General features: G+C 41.3%; 1 protein-coding gene across 1 annotated transcript in view; it reads left to right on the plus strand.

Annotated features, from left to right (window-relative positions):
• LOC126866800 (cell adhesion molecule 3-like) overlaps positions 1–17,265 on the plus strand; it is a 39,405-nt gene that overhangs the window by 10,846 nt on the left and 11,294 nt on the right. The window contains exons 2-3 of the mRNA XM_050620761.1: positions 4,397–4,605; positions 13,631–13,766. Coding sequence (XP_050476718.1) covers positions 4,397–4,605; positions 13,631–13,766 — 345 coding nt within the window. The remainder of the gene's footprint in view (positions 1–4,396; positions 4,606–13,630; positions 13,767–17,265) is intronic.

A 17,265-nucleotide genomic window follows, 5' to 3' on the forward strand; every position in this document is an offset into this window, starting at 1 on the left:
TATAGAAATATTATTAAATAGGTTTTCAGGTTCGATATTTCAAATTGATTCGCACAGCTACGAGAGCGCTGCGGATACTCTCTGATAATTAACACGCGACGAACGCCAAAACAAAAGAGCGTCGTTAGAAGTCGTACCAACTTTGCACGTAGGAACTAGTGATCGTACCAACCTAGCATCTTCCTCAACAAAAAGTTCCCAATGGTATTAGATGCTTTGCGAGTTGCGATGTACCGCGATTGTCTATATTTAAATAATTTTATTTTACTTTATCATACTTCCTTTTATATATATTTACATTATTCAGATATATATAATTTTGTGTGCTGGACTAGATTGGCCGCGTAGCAGCGACACACGTGTGCACGGCGTCTCGAAAAACGGATGAACGTAACTGTTACGTTGGTAGCGTGGTATGCAAGATGGCGAGACAAAGAAAGTGCCGAGACGCGTGCAAATGTTTATCAAATAAGTCTAAAACTATTTTAATACGAATTCTAAGCATAACCTCAGTGTTCCTTTACTTTTATTTCGCCAATTAAAATCCACAGTTCTCAACATATATATGTCGGAGATGAAAGGACACCGGAGACCTTCCCTCTGGAACTTCGGGAAAATCCGTAAAATTGTAATTAAAGTTCACGGCTATAATTAAACAATTTGCCGTCATTCTACCCAATTGTACTTATTTGCGATTTGTGATAATAAACTTGGGCTCAAGGACGGACGCGTCGTCTGGCAAAGGTGTGGAGTGGTAGTATGGCCCTCGTTAAAAGAAATACCCGTAGAGGTACTTGACAGTAAAACATTCCAACGGTTCCTTCGGACAAAGTGAGTACCAGATGTCGATGCACCTACACGGCACAAGTTCAGCTAGCCTGAGGATCCGATATAAAACCTAGGTTTTTGTTAATTAAGGTTGTTCAAACGGACAGGCAGTCTTTGTTCCAAATTGACCAATTGACAGCAACGTCAATTTCCCTTACTTTCTGAACGAGGGCTATACTCGACGAATCCGATGATCTCGTGTCCTTAGACACACCCCATCATAGATTTCCTCTGTGGCATCATCGGGACGAAAAGTCATTCTTTCTTGCGATCTCATCGACGATAAGAGTAACGCCTTACGATCTGCGAGTATTACACGTTTGAGTTAGATTTTGTGAGCAAGGATATCTATCATCCCGTTGACCGCGGATTCGTTATCGAACCTAAGACCATTATCGCTAGTGTCGCGAGTGCCTAATCGCACTAAGCGGTTGATCGTCAAGTCTGTAGTATCCATACTCTTGTTAATAAACCGTACCTTGGTTATACCATAACGATGGCTAAGTCCAATGCAGATTTATCAAACGCCCACAACCCTATTCCTGACGCTTCTCCGACATATATATGTGTGTGTTGGGGGGGTAAAGAGAGAGAGAGAGAGAAGGAGAGAATTTTTACTTTGCCAGACACAATTTATCAGAGAATTTGATACGAGTAAGTAAAATCCTGTGTACGGGGCATTAAGACGCGTATAAATTCGCAAACATCATCTGGAAACGATCTATTATACATACGTACAATACGTTGTTGGCGAATATTCTGCGCGAACCGTTATATCGCGTGTCGCCCTGCTATAATATATTATGTATCCTTGGACAATGTCCGTAAATATACATACGTGCACCCTTTCTACAGCGATATAAATAAAGCAAGTATAAGTCGTCCGTTATAGAACGGTAAGAAATTTACAATAGTTATCAATAATCTAACGGACGCGTTATAAGATTGTATTCAATATCGATTTACGTTGTGCAATTGCAGTGGGAAGTTGCAATCCGACTTAAATACTTAAGCAATCAAGACGAGTCTTCGGTTCTCGAAACTTCAATATCAGATGTCTTCGTAAATAATGCATATTCATCCAAATGCATGGGATACGGGTTTGCTCTAGATTTGCCCGCACTAGATTCTACGTGCTAGACAAAATTTAGTTGAAATCGATGGTCTTCGCTACTGTAACGTTTCCTTGCGACGGGATTTAGTTAACTGCTTTCTTGCACTCGCGTCGTTAAATTACACTGGGCCAACTTGCCAAACTAATTCTCGGGAATGTGAACATTTTCGGCGTACAGAGTGCGCGGTCGAATAACACGTACGAACGGCCATAAGCTACTATCCGACGAAGAAATAAGAAAACAGCTAGTAGAATAAAATTGCTTTGTACGACGCCTACTTTTCGAGAAGATCGAGCTAAGAAAATTTGTCAAGTACACTCGAACTTGGTTAATTACTACCTAGGCACGAGCAAACAATCGGTAGAATTGCGCGTGCGAAGATAAGCAAAATACGCGCAACGAAATTTTATGCATAACTCGCACATGTTACACCCTGTATGTAACCGGTTAGCTCCCAGAAAACTACCTCGAGTGCGAACGTTAAACGCGCATAGTATATTTGTAAAAATGCTGTACGGTTAGTGTCCAAATACTTTCGCGAATCGCAGTATCTTTTTTAATTTTATTCGATTTCGATATCATTTTACCATAGTATTTTACCAATGCAGCATCGCAATAATACTAAATCGTTGCTCGTATTTACGATAATAATTAAACGGAGATTTCAGATTAAGCAAACAAACTGTAACGAATTACAACTTTTACGCCTCGCGAGCAAACAAAATTTTGGTTATATAAGGGATAAAGCGGAGGTCAAAATTTTGATTTCACATTATAATACGATTATAGGATTTTCGATATAAACAGCGATACGTTAAATAATTACGAATACCATTATACACGATAACGCGCAAGTGGAATTAATTAGCGAGAAAAAACACACGCTTTACGTAGTCGTACAATAATTCGTTGTTTTCCCAAGCTTAAAATATCTGCAGAAGATTGCGCCTAACTAGCCCGTAGGATATTAAATTCTGTTGACCGTAATCAGCGAAATTCATTTCGCTCGGTTTATGCGGTATTTGTCTGTTGTGCTTTAAACTGCATTCAAAGTGGTGAATCTGTTCCGGACAGGTCGATTGAAGTGCCTCAAACCCTTTCACGATTTCCACTGATGACAAACATCGATCTTCCTTCGGTGTTGCACGCGAAACGCTGTTCTTGCTCCTCTATGATCCTCTATAAACCTCGATTATCGTTATGTCAGCCTTTATTGCTCCGTTTACGAAACCATCTTTAGAAAAACAACAATCGACAAACAGTACATTACGGTATAACGTCTCTACTCTTCTCGAGCAATTTTACGAGAAATATTTTCGGAAAGTTTTGGAAAATTTCTGATTATTCGGACGACTAATTTTAAGAATCGTTTCAAAATTTCATAACTAATTCTATTCTATTATCGCAAAAGGTATCTTTCGTCGAGGACGGAACGGTATATGACGAATCAATCCCCCCTTCTCTTTTTTTTTATTTATTTATTTATTTATTTATTCCTCCGGTCAGATTTGTTGCTACGTTTAAGAAATCAGCTTGAAAACGATGATCAAAGGCGGAATATTCTATTACGTAATTACCTTTCCTTTCTTCGAGACTGCTGTACTCCGGAGAATTTATTATTTCATTTATATCCGCTATATTTAAAAATTTATCTGGAAAGATCGGGGCGAAATGGCGAGTGTAGCGTGTCCAATAAGGTCAACTACAAAATTCACCATTTCCAAGCAGCGTTCGAAAATCCAAGCACGTTGAGAAACACACCGGACGAACGAGTTGACGTGCATTTTTCTAAGTAAAATATTCACGTCGGAATTTTTATTATTCAGCGGGATCGCGGCGGAAGTCGCAATTATTTCCGGTGAAACGCGGCTGTCTCGAAGACCGTGGAGCCAAGTGCATCTGCAAAATTACAAGCACACGACCCATGCACGAAAAACTTGAACATTTTCAGTCGTGTAACTCAATGAAAGCTACAATTCGCTCGTGTACGCAGCGTAATATAGCAGCGTGAAACCGAGCTTACAATTCGGTTTAGCTTTCCCTTCGACCAAAAAGGCAACGAAAAAAGGAAAGCCGCAGGCTCCTTGACTGCATGCTGAAACAAAACCCAACGATAAAACCTCTGAAATAGTCTGAGCAGGAGCTACCTGTCGTTAAACGCATCGCCGCGGTTCCTACAACCAACCACCTTCTTCTCCTTCTACCACTTCGTCCCTGCTCTCTTTCTTTTTTCTTGCCTCCTCTTTCCACCAAGAAAGTTCGAGAATACTATTCCAACTTGAACCCAGGTCTCGAGCTCATTAATTCTCGCTCGAGAGGGTCGACACCTTCTAGGATCGATGTCGTTGGTGCGAGAAGGAAACGGAACGCACCAACACTCTGCACGCTGTGCACGTACAATATCAAATACAAAACGACAGCTATGCTGTATACGTGTGAACCGTATGTTGCAGGAATTTGCTCCGGTTTGCGAGAGGTGCGCATCCAGATACCGACGGCCGTGAAGAAAGGTGACTCGGCGATACTCAACTGCTGGTATGACACCGAGGGGGATCTTTTATACGCCGTCAAGTGGTACAAAGGGGGTCAAGAGTTTTATCGCTATGCCCCGAACGAGATCCCGGTCGTCAAGACTTTCCCCATCGGCAACCTGACGGTGAAGGTGAGCATCGTGTTCTGTCTATGCATTTTCTTTCGCGCACTCGACCTCGTAGCCTGCGAGCCTATGCAGAGTCTGGAGGGTCGTCGATGCTCGATAGAGAGTGTCGGGTATCGCAATGACACCAGATTGTTATACAGGGTGCCCCAAAAATGAAAACACCACGAGGTTTCCAGAGTAACGACGAGTATCGTATTTCGTCTATTGCTCGTCTTCTTTTTCTCGTATGCTCGACCTCGTGGCCCGCGAGCCTACGCGAAGTCTACAGGACCGTCGACGTCGAACAGAGAGCGTACGAGGTAAATCAGATTATTGCACAGCATGTCTGAGAAATGGAATCACCGCGTAGTTTCGACGTGTTCCATTTGTATTTCACCTTCCTCGTGGCATTTCGACCTCGTGGCACGACGATTGAAAGGGAGTCGATGCTTCAACGAAGAGTATGAACGACGATATCGGAACAACAAACAGCGTTATAGGGAATAACCGAGAAACCATATCGCGATCAAGTTTGTCGATTGGTAATTTGGTCCTTGGCGTAGTACGCTGCGATTTTTCACGCGGCGGATAATGAAAAATTGGTAGATTTCGATCGCCAATATATTCATTTTTATGGTAAAGTATCGGTTACAGAGGATTCAGTGAATGAACATGGATATTTGAGATTCAGAGTGGCACGTGGAGATTTGTGTGGAGATTTGTAAGTGGTGCACGTGGCCAGAATGTATATATGTTGCACGCGTGAGACATTTAAAAACGCAGCATGATTGAGAATCGAGAGTATGACATACGAGTCGAGAATCGGAAATCGTGTTCACAGTTGTTTCGCTTGTTTTACTAGTAAATAATAGTAATAAATATTCTCTTCGTTGATAATATCCTTCTTAATTTCTCCAATGCTTAATTCTGTCATATTGCTTCTCACTCTGTATTCCTCTTAAGAATACTTCAACGATTACCGAACACAAATAGTAATCAACTATCGTTTCGAACAGAACAAACAACACGTCTCTGCCTCTCTGTAAAAATTGGAAACCTGCAATTAGTCAACGTTTCTTATAAAAAAATAACGTTTCATTTTCCACTCGTAATATAGCAAAATAATTCAATGTGATTTTTTTCTTTTTTTTTTTTGAAATTAATAAAGTTGCTAATGTTATAGAGATATCGTATCAACGTCGACGCGTTAGATTAATATTTTAATACGTAGATAACGTTGTTGCTCCCGTACTGCGCTCTAAATATACGTTAACTTTAATCCCACCCCCTCACACCCACAAACCAAGGAAAAAATAATAAAAAGTAAAGCAAGGTAAAAGGCAGCTAGCTAGGGTCGAAGGGGACTGGTTATTAAGAAATTTATCGCAATGAAGGAAGGTTGGATGGAGGAATAACCAATCGTTGTAAAATACGATAGAAAGATATCATCGTCCTCTCTTCGACGAAACTTCGAGTCGCGTTGGTTTCTTAATGAGCGGAGGGGGAGGCAACGCCGTCAATTTCGTTGAAGGATTATTCCAATGTTCGTTTTTACGAGCGTGTCTCGGAATGAGCAAAAGGGTTCCTGGAGAATCGAGTATTATCGCGATCATGGCCAAAGATACCGTAAACACGGCTCGTTTTCTCGTGGATAACAAGGGTGCGTGACTCGTTAAAGGCCAAGCAGTGAAATAATGCGTAAAGGTTGCGCGAAGGCGACGTTACAAGTAAATTTTTCTAAACTTCTGTAAAAGTACCATTGAACTAGAAAAACGGATGCTTTATAATAAACTGGCTATATAAAACGTTCGTCCGATCTACGATTTAAAAGAGATCATAGTTTATCGTAGTACCATGTGGTTGTACGTTTCGTTGAATCTCAAGAAGGTTACGTCTGTACGTAAATGTCGAAGAATTCGAATCACGCTCGAGAAAGAAGATCTTCACCTTTAAACTCGATGCATAAAATAATACGTTGCCTTTCATTTTGATTTTTTCGGCAAACACGAATTTTATAGTTTCTCGTTGCTGGTTACAAACTGAATAGATTAACGTCGAATGTGACTTTTTTTTAACCCCGAGAGAAATATTCTGTTAACATACTCGTTAATTTTTAGCAGTGGCAAGTAGAAGGATATTAAAACGGCGGAATTGCTTTGGTCAAATGGTACGAGAAAATGGGAAATTCTATTCATTGGTCGGTGCTGATGCTGATGAAACTCGGGGCTGGTAGACGGCAGGATTAAAGAACGTTTCATAGACGTTCGATAGCTTAGAATATTCGGGCGATAAAGGGGGTGTTTTATGCGGTAACGCGTAAAACAGCGGCGAGCTGGAACCCTTTAGGAGAGGGACGGCGGCTTAATGGCAACCAGTGGTCTCATAATCGTCCGACCCGAATTTTAATCCCGTCAGGATATATTTTTTTCCCTCCATCTCGCCGCTGCTCTTCTCCTTTTCTTCGAAACCAGCGTCCGCCCGCGAAAGACTGATTAGATCTCCACTTTTCCATGAAACGGTGGAAAATTCGTTTTCGAACGTAAAACTAATCACGGGGAGCACGAATTTCCGTCTTTTTCTTTTCTTTTTCTTTTTTTTTTTTTTTTTTTTTTTAGAGAGGGGGGACCGTACTTTGGAAAAGCGTTGGAGATTAAAAATTCTCTTTCACCAATTTCATACTTCAAAAGTGTATCTTTTATGAACTTTAATACAGCGAGTTCTAATTAGTCTTCGAAGAGTCGAAGAAGAAGCTAAAGTTCGAAAGAAAAAGTCTCTTTCGACTGAATTTATAGCGGAGATTGGTCGATAAAAGAGTGTCGTTTAAGGCGTTCGTCATCGACGTTTTGCATACGCTAACGTATTATCTTCACTGCAATTAGTTTATTTCAAATAAATGGACCAAACAGATGTTGATCAAACAGGAAACGATGCTTGTTTAACGCGAACTAATCGCAGTGACGTATTATAATTAAGACAACTAGATAGTTAATTTGCAACTCTCGTCACCGCAGCTCCAACGCTCTCTCGACAACGCAGTTCGCACTCCTTCACTTCTCAATTCACAATCTGACTTGTTAACCCTTTAACCTACAACTACGGCCTACAACTACAACCTATGATCGGGCCAAACGTAAATATTACGGGCATATAATATAAATATATATGTCGGGTTGGCGTTAGACTTAGGGGCGTGTAACGTATCCTCATTAGGACAAGCCATCGTCGTCGTTCAATGGAGATTATATTTTCAATTATACGTAGAAATGTCGATTTAACAGAGTTTGTCAATTAAACGTGGCGATTAGACACTCTCGATGTTAAAGACGATGTTCTTAGGTTCGATAACGAATCCACGGTGAACGGGAAAACTCTTTGTACAATTGAACCTATTTTGAAACACAAAGTGACGTTAGCTGTGACGCACGGGTTTTCCGACCGACCGACAAGACGATGTGCGTAAACGCTCCAAGGTGATCGCAAGAATAAAAGACCGATACGATCACGTTTGTCAATTGCATATTGACCGGGGATATCAGCAAAATTCCAGGCGCCGTTACCAGGCAGACCCGCGTAGAGCCGTCGTTGCTCCTGCCCGGGGCTCGTTTGTTAATCAGCGTGTGTTCCTCGATATTGGTACTTCTTCTGTTAGGTACAAACGTTCATCCCGTGACCGTGGCTACGTTCGGCGACCAGTTGCGTCACCTCGAGCCCAAGCCCACTGTCGTAATCTCGGGCAAACGTAGTCAGATCGTATCGCAACGACTACTTCTTAGTTCTATCATTTAAGTACAGCTATAACAAATAGTTTAGACCAAAGTATCGGGGATCTTCCCAAAATTCCAAAAGGAAGGCCCGATGTCTTTACATCTTCGACATATAACGTAATATATAATAGCTTGTTTAGGTTTTCGGCCCAAAATTCTCGAACGTAAATCGTAGGTTAAGGGGTTAACTGACACTGGCTGTTAATTCGTTTTCATGCCTTAGCAACCCCTTGTCTTTTGTCTTAGCCTCGTGTCCCTTGTCTTAGCCCCACCGCGCACATGTTTCGCAACCGCTTGTTTATAATTCACCCGACACTCCCCAGGCCCCTCGTCCATGATACTACACTAATAATATATATTATAAAATATTGTGAACACGTATCACGAAATGGTACGATGAGAATAAAGTATCTGTGCAAGACTCGTGATACTAGATGCGATTCCTTGCGCAGAAACAGAGATTTGAAAGGAAGACTAGAATTGTAGAATAAAACTTTTCCGTGCCAAGCTTTGTTTTTCATTTGTATAGATGGAACAGAAGCACGTTTGTAAATACAAACGTGTGTAGGAGTATATTTGTCCATGGTGAAAAAGTCGCTTCACGATAAACGTACGCATGCTCGAAAAAGATTTCCAAGTGTTTGTTTTCGAAAATAAAGCCTTGCATGAAAAAGGTGCATCGTGAAATTTAAATTTCGCTTGAAGTAAAAAGTCTCCTCTTCTTCGCTCGTGCCGCGTACATTTTCTATTTTACAACTATACTAGCGCCGTAATAAAAATTAATGTCAAAAGTTAACGGAAAAATATAGAAAAATCTGAATTCTGTCATTCTGCAGAATTTCAGCGAAATATATCGCGATAACTTAATCACGATTCTATTTAAGTAGAAGTAAAAATGAATTTTCATAAATCCAAAAATAAGAATCGAGATCCTGTCGTTCTATCAGATTTGTCGGATTTGACAGCTCTAATAATAAATATCGAACGAATTACAAAATGTTCGCACAAATAGCGCGTAACGTAGATGTCTAACGTTTCGCGATTCTCCATTTGCCTGGTCCGAATGAAAATTTTTCGTGGTTTTCTCGCCACGGCGAATTAACGTCGGAATTCCCTAGTTTCTTGACAGAAGTAGAATACCAAGTGGTAAGCGCAATTCCCACTGAGAGAGCAGCAAAGTTAATTTAATTTGTAGCGTTAATTTTCGTAGCCATCGTTTTCCGCCAAACGCGGAAATGAATATTTGACGATCGAGTGTATTCGTACAAGCTGGAACAAAAAGATGAAACACCTTTCATGCAAGCGTACATTACACTTCTTTAAAGTTAAATACGCGAGAGAAAAAAAAAAAAAAAAAGAAAAGAAAAAAAAGGAAGATTGCATGGACTAACCACCGACGAGTTGGCATTCGTCCATTTGAAGATCGAATCAACCCTTATGAAATCTATCTATTTTCGCGAGTAGATAAAAATCGATGTAATTTTTTAAAATTGAAATAAAACCATCGGGGAAATTCAATCTTCCAACCTGTCAGTCTTCCACAAACAAGGGGGGTTGCTCTCGCCATTTCGAAACGGAAAAACGAATATTACTTCCCCTCAGTACCGTTTCAAACTTCCGAACAAACTATACGCCAGCTTACAACGGTTCCACTAACTGAACAAATACATTTTAATCCTCTGCAGCGTGCCGTGTAACGTAGAAGCTACACACTCGCGTGTCTGTATTTTTTAAAAATCTTTTATTTACTTTAACACCGCGCTACTATATTTTATTACGACACCTCCGCGCGTCAAGCTGGCCGTTAAGTGATTCCATAAGCAATATCGCGTTTACATGTGCGCGTCATTTCGAAAATCACGTACGAAAAGTGCAGTTCGCTTATTTTTTAGGCAAATAGTATATTATACGTTGCTTTATTTATTTATTTATTTATTTATTTATTTATTTAGGACGATATTTCGCCCTTCTGGCAAACTTTTTATTTTTACAAAATTTCTTCAAACGAAGGTTGTTAAGATTCTAGCGATTGATCGATTCGAGTTTCTCTGTTGTATTCATCCTCGACCATCCTTTGTATCAGTTCGATAACGTTACGTTTAACGAAAATAGGACAGCCCTCCACGCCACTTTGTTATTTGTCAACAAAGCGAGACAATGTTATTTCATTCTTTTTTTTTTTATTTGCAACGAAAGAATTTGCGCAATTTTTACCATTTTGTTCCACCGATTCTTTTACCACGCCGACATCGAGGGCAATTTATTTACCAAAGAACACGTTAGATTAAAAACATACTCTCCGTGGTATTTTATTACAAAGTATCCTCTGGAAACACCTCTAGTATCAAATTATCAACCCCCGTTGTCCCAGACCGAAATCTAAAGAAAGACGGTAATTAATTAAAGCGTGTTTTACGAGCAGGCAAAAATTGCCTATTACGAAGGTATGGTCATCGGCCCTGCGCACTCCTTTCGAAAGCCACGACGAATAGGTGCAGCAGCGAAAATGTCGCCACGCCATAAACACGCGGCTAGTCAGCGTCGGATTTTTTATCAGCTCCAGTAAATCCGAGGGAAACCGCGTTCGCCGATCCCATCGCCATTTACCTCGGGCGAATTGCCGCCGCGGGGACAAGCCTACGCGCGAATAAATCGCGAGGTGTCGCGAAATTTCGCGTAACCAGCCGTCGGAGCGCCGTTACGGAGTCGTAATGTTGCTCGTAAACTGCGCGAAAAGCCAACGTGCGGTCGGCGAGGGTGACATCGAGTGGCCCTCGCAATCGATATCGCAAGGAGGCGTTTGTACGGTCCGCCGAGCTCCACTCGTCTTCCTCGTCGTAGAAATGCTCTCGTGGCTCGATTCTGCGACGAAACAATGCGACGAGCTGACCATCACCCTTTGTCTTCCGGTCGATTGATCGATACTCGCGCGGTCATTCTTCGATGTTCGTTTTTTTTCTTCTTTGTCTCTCTCTCTCTCTCTCTCTCTCTCTCTCTGTCTCTTTTTTTGTTGTGTCGAGTTTTTTCCATGCCGTGGCACAGGTTGCTGGTGCATGGACAGGTAGAGTCATAAATCCTCGATTGTCAAAGCCGATTCATAGGCATCGAAGATGCAGGACTGGTCGTGACAAAGGACTAGTCACAGTGTAGGAACTTGAAACTTTTCCTCGTGCGCTGTTGGATGACGGATGGAGCGGTGACGTAGCATCGTGGTACGGATCAATCATTTGACAGCGTAATCGAACGACGAAGAATGCCGAACGATGCGGGAAATAATTGTTTCTTCGACGCGAAGATGTTGCGGATTTTCGATGGAAAATTTACGACCGGAAGAAACATGCGCGCTTTCAACTTTTTCCAGGGAATAGATATCAATGTTTAAATATATGTCGGAGTCAGATTGACATTTTGGGGCGTTCGATGAACCTTTACTTACTTTACCGTCGCGAACGTAGCTAATATTTATCAGTACGAATGTGGACGCTACAAGAGGCTATGAGTAATGGCAATCGGATGGTCGAGATGATGGTGACAACGAATTCAGGTTCGACGACGAATCCACGGTCCACGGGAGGACAAGTATCGACGTACTACTCGATTCGGGTAACTTCTCGATAACTCGATCGGCAATTCGTCCAACGACTAACTAACAAACTAACTCTCCCTTAATCCAAAAGAAACTTCCCTTATATATACTCCTGTCCCCGCTTCTCGGGTCGATCTTTGTTTTTAAGGAGAGCCATATAATCATTTCGTACCTCTGTCAGGTACACGTCCCTCCCGTGACCGTGGCTACGTCTAGCGACCCGCTATGTCACTTCGAGCCCGAACCCATCGTCGTAAAGTCAGATTGGAACATTAAGACTATTTCTTATTTTTACTACTTAAGCGCAGCTATAGTAAAAGTGTGGACTAGGGTATTGGGGTTTTGTCCCCATCTGTCCTTCCATCTCCGACGTATAAGTATCATCCAGAGGTGTGTGTGCGTGTGTGCGTGCGTGACAGATTGCTGGGATTCTCTCGTACTACGTTCGTTGCGTAGTTTATCGCTCTTGAATCGTCGCGTAGTTTCGAATCAAGCGATAAAACAAAAGATCGAACGATAGCGATGGAACGGCGATGATTCCTTCGTTGATATCGATTGAACGTAAAATTGGCATCGGTGTTTTCCTAAAAGGAGAAATAGATCGAAGAAAGCAGAGTTGTTCTGGAATATTCCGGTAAATGGCGGTGGACAATAGGCTTCATAAACGACAATGGAAACAAAAGACATTTGTCGTCATTGTTCCAGCTCTGTTGCGCACCTGCACCATCCGACTTGTCCAAACGTGACAAATCCAAATGAATAGAAATCAAATGCTGACATATTTCGACCTTCGGAACGAACATGTCCGACGGACATTCGTTTAACGTTAACTTTGTGCAACTGATTCGAAACGATGTTTAACGCATCCGGTGACGTTGTACATTTTCCGTTTATCTTCGAGTCCTAGCTGTGCGCAACGTCCGCACGGATTAATTATTCGTCCGTGTCTTTTGTTTTCAACTTCTAATGGAACTGAAATTGCGCTAAACAAACGCAGTAATTGCAGTACTACGCGAAAACCTTAAACCACTTACGGAACGGAAACGTTTTGTTTTTACGAATGAGCGTGAGGATCGTTTTAACGCTACAACTGGCACAGCGGCCAAAACGAACAATTTGTACTTTGTTAGGGAAATTTTACGAATATAATACAACTGCGTATTCTTCGAACGTTTGTCCCTGTCTCTAACTTGTGAAACCGCTTTTATACGAAAATCTTCAATCCCTGAAACTGAGAAAAAAGATCTTCCTTCTATCGGAATTAGCCCCTTTCAACTCGAAGAAGAATACATCTCCACGTTCTTCGCGCTATTTGCACCTTTATTCCCCGTTGCAAACAGAAACAGAGTCGCGATAACCAGAAGAGTTTCTAGTCTGGCTTGGACAAGAATACGTCTACGTGTCTAAGAATACGTGTTTCAAAAGAAATAAAATCGAGATAACGGCAACGATGTCTAATCTACAAAAAAAAAGAAAAAAGAAAAAAATTCCTCCATCCACGAGAAAGCCTCAAAGATCTCGCGATACACCTAACGCATCTTCCTCCTGCGTCGTACATCGACGAGCTCCAAGAAAAAGAAGAAAATCCTCTGAAAAGACCTTGGAATAGAAAAGCGAATGGCGACTGCTCGCGAGGGTTAAGCGAAAGGGAACGACCGTCACGATACACGTCTGACTACGACGATCCTGTCTGTTGCAGAAAAGCGAAAGCAACTCGACCCGGGTTGCCCTGACGAACCTGGAACTGGACGCAGCGGGCGTCTACAGTTGCGAAGTGTCCGCGGATGCTCCTTCGTTCCAGACGGCCTGCGTCCAAGGCACCATGAACATAGTCGGTAAGAGAACGTGTTTATTAACCCTCCGGTCAAAGACTCGAGCTGCTTTACTTTACGAGCCGCCATAAGCGGCACATAGAACCGAAAGGTTCGGTCGTGTGTACATATGTACACGTACACGTGTACATAGCCGAAGCTGTGTTGGCTTGCGAGCGCACTTTCGAACTGCGAATTAATGCCAGCCACCGGCTCGGTGGACTTAAAGGCTTACGCGAATCGCTGTGGACCGAGCCGAAGATAATACTGCGGGTACACGCGGCGGAATGAACGGGAATTAGGTGTCTTAGGCGCCCAGGGAACGAAGCCACCCCGGGGTTACGTTTTCCTACTCTTCTTTTTCAACCCTCTGCCCCTCGCTTCGCCCCCCTTTTCAAACTTGCTGCGCGATTCGCCACTGGCAGAGTGAGTTTACGTCGTCGTTCGTAAATACGAGCAACCTGTACGAAACCATACATCGGGGCTAAAATCGCGTACACCTTGTTTGTATCTTGTAACGAATTTTTATGCAAATTCGTACGGTTTTCAGAGTGTAATTAAAAACGTAGAAGCCCGGTAGAAGATTGTTTTGCACACGGAGTATAATGGGAAACATTATCGTACAGTTCGCTTTGATTATTTTACGCGTTGTTTTCGTATTGTGCGCATTCTCGGATCCTTTTGCCGTAATACCGTAGAAAAATCGCCAGTCCACGTTTACCAACTAATTAAGAGAAACAGGTCGTTCGACGATTCCACCTTTCGCCATACCGAGATCTACTTAAAGTTGCTCGAGACACATAGAATCTGCAGCGATTCGCTCTCTTTAGCTAACTCTACCTAACGCCTAAAGTCTTCGTACAGATTTCAAATCAGATAATAATCGTTAGAAACTGTAACAAGTTGCCAACCATTCCTCGGATTAACTTCGTTCTTTGTAAATGCCTCGAAGTACGAAGTTTCACTCGCTTCGTTTTTCGTCTCTTCTTGTTCCTTCTTTGGTAATTTTATTTTCTGCTAAGGATTTGACAAGAGAATTTCGGTATGTGGGCGGAGAACGTTTGTCAACACTTGGCAGCTCGTCGAGCGACAAATTGGAGAGCGCGGAGTAACGAAGTTTCAATCGCGAAAGGGTTGAACAGGCTCCTCCTGTGTATCGTGAGTGTCGCGAATGTAAATTTAAGGAGCGTTCCTTCGCTTTCGTTTGACGATACGTTTCGTATCGAGGCAAAAGGACGGTTTCGGTTATCATCTCGTGCCTCCGTCGAGTTGCTGGAAACGGAAACTTGTTAAATGATGTAATTAGGAGAGTAACAAGGGGAACATGTTTAATTTGTTTCCGAACAAATATTAAACGACTCGATTGCAGTTTAACCCTCCTGTTCTCGTAACTGAGATTGTCATATAATACAGGGAATGTTCATCATTTTTTGCCCACATATGATGCTATATGAGTCAAAGGCTAGTTTAGAAAAATTTGTTTCGAAACGCTTACAGACTTCGAACTAGCTTCGAGCTTTTCAACTTTAATTTCGGAATGAGCACTTAGTTATAAGCGTTAGATATAAGTTAGTAGTTAATTATTAGAAATGGAGCAAGCAAGGTGCAATAGGTAGGTATAGACAGTATATAATAATAGAGGTGCTAGAGTAAGAGAAGCATATGTGATGTAAGGGCGACAAAAGGTACGGACTAAGAATAAATAAAATAAATAAAATAAATAAAATAACAACTTTAATTTCCATAACGCAAGATGTGGTGCGCTATAAATTCGAGCAATTTTTATTCTTACATAGATAGACAGTGCAAGATTTTCAAAGAGTTTGGTTTCGTACAAACGAAAAATATTTGCCCCATGTTTATTAAAAATTTTATATTTTCTATCGTATTTCGTTATTGTGGAAAGCAACAAAGAAGCATAACTCGACGATAAAAAAGCGAACGAGGTAAAACAGCGACACGCTAAAATTACAATATCGGTATTGTATCAGTATGCAGCGTGTTCGCGTAATGAATATAAAAACTCAAATATCAAACAAATATTATTATAGTGAATTCTGTATGAATCTATCGTGTAGGATGTTAAAGCGTACGTGGTAGGAAAGAATTTCACACATTCGTGTGATTTTAGAGTTATTTTTCAAGTTACAAACAATTTAATTTCCTATCAGTTTCGTACGGCGATGCAAATGTCGGATATATCATTTTTTAATTTACCCTTTTCTCGAAACCGTAAGCGCGAGGTTGATCAAACGGGACAGAGAAACGTGAAAATACATTTTCTAAGAAAATAAATCGCTTCGGTAAAATCGATCGAAAGAGCGATGAAATTAATTATCCTATCGACGGTATGGTGAATCGACATATTGAAACAGGCGTTGAACCGATCATCTTCCACGCATTTTACGTTATGGAAATTAAAATTGAAAAGTTCGAAGCTTGTTCGAAGTGTGTGCGCGTCTCGAAAGAAATTTTTCTAAACTAGGTTGTAACTTTTTAATATTGCATCGGTATGAATAAAAATGATAAAAATTTCCTCTATTATATAATAATCTCGGTTACGAGAGCCGGAACCTGCCAATTTGTTCGTGTTACAACGACCAGATCGTGACGTTTCTCACGAAATCTTGAAAAATCAAGTTTCATTATTTTAAATCGTATATTACAAAGACGATTCCATAGATTTAAAGCGACACATTAGGACGACGATACTTCTACGAACGTGAAAATAATTATTGAGAAAGAAAATGTTTCGTAACTTGCTGTGACGAATTACACGTTTCGTATACGTTGCCTGACCTAACACTACGTTAGCATATCGATATAGCTTGTGGAACAAATGAAAAGTGAAATACGCGTGAGAATCTGAGGGTCAGCAGAAGCGAAAGAAACTTTTTATTAAACATAGAGAAGTAAATCAGCGTTGTTAATCTCGACGTTCCATATTACCAGAGTATTTGGAAGGCCTTTCTTAATTGTTCGCGTGGAACAGAGTCAGACAACCGGAGTTATCATTTTGATGTATTAATTAATACGCAATTGTCGTTTGTTCGAATAGAATTACGGTATAACGAGCACTTTACGAGGTCGTTAAATTTCTCGTCTGCGTTAACCGGAAAATTGTAGGCCAGGGGAACATAGACGTCTCTAAATTGCGAGCAACGTAAGAGAGAAAGAGAAAGAGAGTTGCCGTATCGGAAAATATGATTAAGACACCGATAGAGGGTAAAAGTAACGTAGAACAGATCCGTTGTAAACGCGGTCCAAGGGCGGTGTGTAGGTTGATGCGAAATAAAGCTAATGAGCTGCAACGTTCTCTCCTCTGACTGAAGCTTAAGAGAGAAGAGAACGGTGCGTACTTTGCGAGAAGTTTGGCGTGCGCGGGCGCAAATTATCGAATTTTCATAAACCAATCTGTTTTTGATTCATTAACGAGAGATACGATGACGGTGGTTGGAAATACACGATCGACGATACGCGTTACGGTTCATAAGTATCCGAACATTTTCCTCGATTTTCAGTA

The sequence above is a fragment of the Bombus huntii genome, chromosome 6 (genome assembly GCF_024542735.1).
Source record: "Bombus huntii isolate Logan2020A chromosome 6, iyBomHunt1.1, whole genome shotgun sequence".
Lineage (NCBI taxonomy): Eukaryota > Metazoa > Arthropoda > Insecta > Hymenoptera > Apidae > Bombus > Bombus huntii.